Raw genomic sequence first — 3,985 nt, forward strand, 5'->3', positions numbered from 1 at the left:
GGACCAGCGCGGGGCAGGCCGGTCACTGGGGGGCAGCGCCTGGGACCAGCGGGCACTTCTGCTCCGCCATGCACAATGGAATGCCCCGTTGTGATCCTTCGGTTTAGAGCTTAATGTTGTCCTAACCGAAGACAGAACAAAACGCGACAGCGGAAAGCCAGCCTGGGCGGGCCACCTCGCCGTCCGCCCGGCCGCAGCCCAGGAAGAAAGCTGCTGGAACGCATTTCCTCGTGGGGCTGGTCCCGCCGAGGGTGCGGTCGGGACCGGAGAGGGTGCCCAGGAAGGAGGAGGCCGGCCACCCCGCTGTAACCAGGCGTGCGTGGGGCCGAGGGCAACCCAGCCTCCAGACACGTGATCGTGAAGTGGGATGTCAGAAGAGACTAGAAAGACATGCCCCTCCTCTCTCCATGTCCCAGACACCCCCTCCTTCCCAGTCTCCTGCCTGTGAACCCCAAAAAAGGGCCCTGCTCTTGGTCTCGGTAAATACCACCTGTCACAGATAACACCCCATTTTCCACCTCCAGCCTGACTCTCCCCAAAGCCCAGAGCTGCGTGCCCAGCTGCTGACCTATAGTCACCATCACCACCGTCACCACCGTCACCACCATCATCTCCATCCCCATCACCACCATCACCACCATCCCCATCACCACCATCACCACCATCCGCATCATCCCCATCACCGTCATTACCATAGTTTGCCTAGAAAGTGAGGGAGCATCTCCCTATACGTGGGACCCAGGAGGCTGAGTCACCCCAGACAGTTTCTGTCACTGTGAGAGAGACCTGGACGGAAGGAGATTCACATCTCCCAGCCATGTGGAGACATAGTTAATGGAGGCTGTAAGGAAAATCTTTATTAACATTCTTGGTGTTTTTCCATTTCCCTGATCTAAGGCAACTGGCTGTGAGTCACCCATCGCTAGAGGTTGAGTTAAGCAGGCCTAGCAGCCCCAACCTCACTCGGCCAAGTGTGAAACCCGCCATCTGCCCCCCCCCCACCGTGCAGCTGCCCCACATCCCACTGAGCAGCCCACTGCACAGACACGCACATCTTGTCTGCCACTCCTCTGCTGATGCACGTTTGGGTGGCTGCCACCTGTTGGCGGTTGTGAACAATGCTGCTGTAAACATGGGTGTGCAAGGATCTCTCTGAGCCTCACTTTCAGGGGCTGTACCGAGAGGCAGGCTGGCCAGCACACGTGGGTCCGTTTCTACTTTTCTGCGGGACCGGCACGCTACTTCCACCGCGGCGACACCGTTTACATTCTCACCAGCAGTGCTTGGCGGTGCATTTTCCAGAAGCTCCTCGAAGCCGGGATGAGGGGGTTGCTCCACATGAGAAATGCTGACATGTGGCCTGAGAAACCGCGTCTGGGCAAAGACAGCCCCCGGGGCCTTTGGCCCCTGCAGGAGCCAGGTTCAACGTCACCTGCCGACAGGGAGAGAGGGTCCCCCTCGAGCCGGGGCCAAGGGTAAACCGGGACTCCACCTTGGCGGGGGAGGGGCTGACTTCCACACGCTGGGAGCAGCATGGGGGAGGGGCTCGCCGTGAAGGGCCGGGCCCAGGGCGCCTGGTGGGCAGGCGTCACCCCTCGGCCGTCAGCACCAGGGCTGTGGCTCCCAGCGCCCCAGCCGACTTCCCATCTGAAAGCACGCTCTGTGTGGCCCGAGCTCGCTTGCCCACCTGGGCTGGCCCCTCTCCCGGGAGTGGCACCCCTACCCAACCAGAAGCTGCCAGGGCCTCCCGTAGGGCACGGGGTAACATGGGCACCTTCCCTGGGGTTCCCAGCCTGGGGTTCAGGGGGGAGGGGCGTCCTCCTGCGGGTGCAGAGGGACATAGTTGGAGCCGAGGCAGCAGGAACCCGCCTGAGGCTGTGCTCACGGGAGATGAGGAGGCCGGAGCTAGTGTGGACACAGGGCCTGGGCTCACGGGGCAGAGTCCAGGTGACCTGGGTGAGGAGCCAGGTGGAGGAAGAGCGGGGGGAGGAGGGAGGGGGGAGAGAGGAGGGAGAACGGGGGAGGGGGAGGGGGAAGGAGGAGGCACAGGCTGGAGGCGGGGCCAGAAGGAGGGAGCCAGGCCCTCTCCCGCGTGGGTTAGGGTTGCCGGGACGAGCCTGGCCCGGCTCTGGACGGAGGTGAGTGGGAGGTGACTGAGGTGGTAATTGCTGGGTGCAGGCGACCACCCAGGGAGCTGGCGCCAAGGTGAGGACGGAGCCCATCCTCAGGAGCGCGGACTCCTGGGCTCAGCCGGTCACCGAGTTCCCTTCTCCCCGCTGCTCCCAGGGGCCAGCCTGGGGGCACCTGGCTTCTGGGGGGCCTGGGCCCCCCTGTGCCTCTTAAGACAAAGGAATATATGACCAAGTCGGGGTGTCCAGGAAAAGTGTCACCTCCCTCTCCCCCTGCAGCCCCCTGTGCTGACAGCGGCCACCCTCCCCCACCTTCTGCTAAAACAGGCGCCGCGCACTGTGCAGGAGCGCGGCTGGGACCTGCCTTCGCGACACCGGCCTGGCTCGGGTGCGGATCTCCGTGTGCGGTTCTGTGCCTTCCAGGCCCGGTGGGGAGGCTCTGCCGGGCTGTTCCTCCAAAGCCTGGGGCAGGGGACCCCCACCAGTGCTGATGTCCCCTGGGCCAGCTCCTTCGGGGACACAGCCGCACAGGTGACTATGTGTACTGTCTGCATCAGCCGGCCCGGGGGACCGGCCCCAGCCACGTGTCCACACAGGCACGTGGCCGTCGGCGGGGGGGACGGTCGTGAGGATGTGTCTACGTGGACGTGGTGTTGAGGCACGGCCACCTCCTGAGCTGCGCCTCCCCCACGACGTCACTGGCCAAGGCCAAGGGAAAACAAGAAAAATAAGGAAGAGCAGCCATGTCACGGACAGACCTTCCTCCTTTAAACTCTTCCTGTGGCCCCGCTGTCCTGTCACTTCGGCAGGTAGAATTCCTGAGACAAAGGAGGAGGCAGAGAGACAGACACGAATGAGACAAGGAGAGGCCGAGGGAGAGACAGAGACACAGGGACAGAGACGGAGATGGAGAGACAGAGATGGAGACAGAGGCAGAGATAGAAAGACAGAGACAGAGATGGAGATCGAGATGGAGACAGAGACACAGAGACATGGAGATGAAGATAGAGACAGAGATGGAAAGACAGAGAGACAGAGATGAAGATAGAGGCAGAGAGATGGAGAGAGATAGAGATGGAGACATTGACGCAGAGATGGAGAGAGATAGAGATGGAAAGATAGAGATAAGAGACACAGAGAGCGACAGAGACACAGATGAGGGAGACAGAGACATAGATGGAAAGATAGAGACAGACAGAGATGGAGACAGACAGAGACAGTGAAACAAAGATGGAGAGAGATAGAGACACAGAGAGAGACAGAGATGGAGAGCAAATCATCGAGGGAGAAGAAAGCTTGGTCTGGAGGGAGGCAGGACCCGGGAGGGCAGATGGGGTCGTATGGAGGCTGTGGGACGTCCTGGCTGAGGGCTCCGGGTCTCCGGGAGCCCTGGAGGTGGGACGCTGGGGAGGGGCACGGATGTGACCGTGAACAGGGTGGGGACAAGCTGACTTTCTGAAATGCTGAGGTGCGCGGGGGGCTGTCTGCACCGGAGCCCAGCGCGGCCCTGGAATGACATCGGGGAGGCAGGCATTTCGCAAATGCACGAGGATCCACTGGGGGACAGCTAGGGGGGGCGGCAGGGGTTCGTTTCTGAGCGGGTCCCTGGGGAAGACGAAGACACCGGGAGGGAGCCAAGGAGGAGGCCCCGGGCCGTGCCTGCGGTCAGGGGTCAGCGGAGAGGCCCCCATGGGCACCTCCCAGGGGGCGCGTGGGGAGGCCACTCGCAGGTCTTGGAAGTCAGAGCTCAGAGGACGCCGCTGTGGACACAGGTCTGGGGCCCGGGCCACGGTGAGCCTGCCTCACGGGCTGAGGGGACAGGAGCAGATGAGGGCATCAGGCGTGTAAGGCCTTGG

The 3,985-nt window shown here is 62.4% G+C and overlaps 1 protein-coding gene across 1 annotated transcript in view; it reads right to left on the minus strand.

The window, feature by feature from the left end:
- Positions 1-831: 831 nt before the first annotated feature.
- Positions 832-3,985, minus strand: part of LOC144225588 (uncharacterized) — a 3,375-nt gene continuing 221 nt past the window's right edge. The window contains exons 2-4 of the mRNA XM_077756808.1: positions 3,936-3,938; positions 2,494-3,788; positions 832-1,432 (exon numbers count right to left, since the gene is read on the minus strand). Of these exons, the coding sequence (XP_077612934.1) occupies positions 1,429-1,432; positions 2,494-3,788; positions 3,936-3,938 (1,302 nt within the window). The 3' untranslated portion in view covers positions 832-1,428. The remainder of the gene's footprint in view (positions 1,433-2,493; positions 3,789-3,935; positions 3,939-3,985) is intronic.

Source organism: Crocuta crocuta, unplaced genomic scaffold, assembly GCF_008692635.1.
Source record: "Crocuta crocuta isolate KB4526 unplaced genomic scaffold, BGI_CrCroc_1.0 scaffold613, whole genome shotgun sequence".
Taxonomy (NCBI): domain Eukaryota; kingdom Metazoa; phylum Chordata; class Mammalia; order Carnivora; family Hyaenidae; genus Crocuta; species Crocuta crocuta.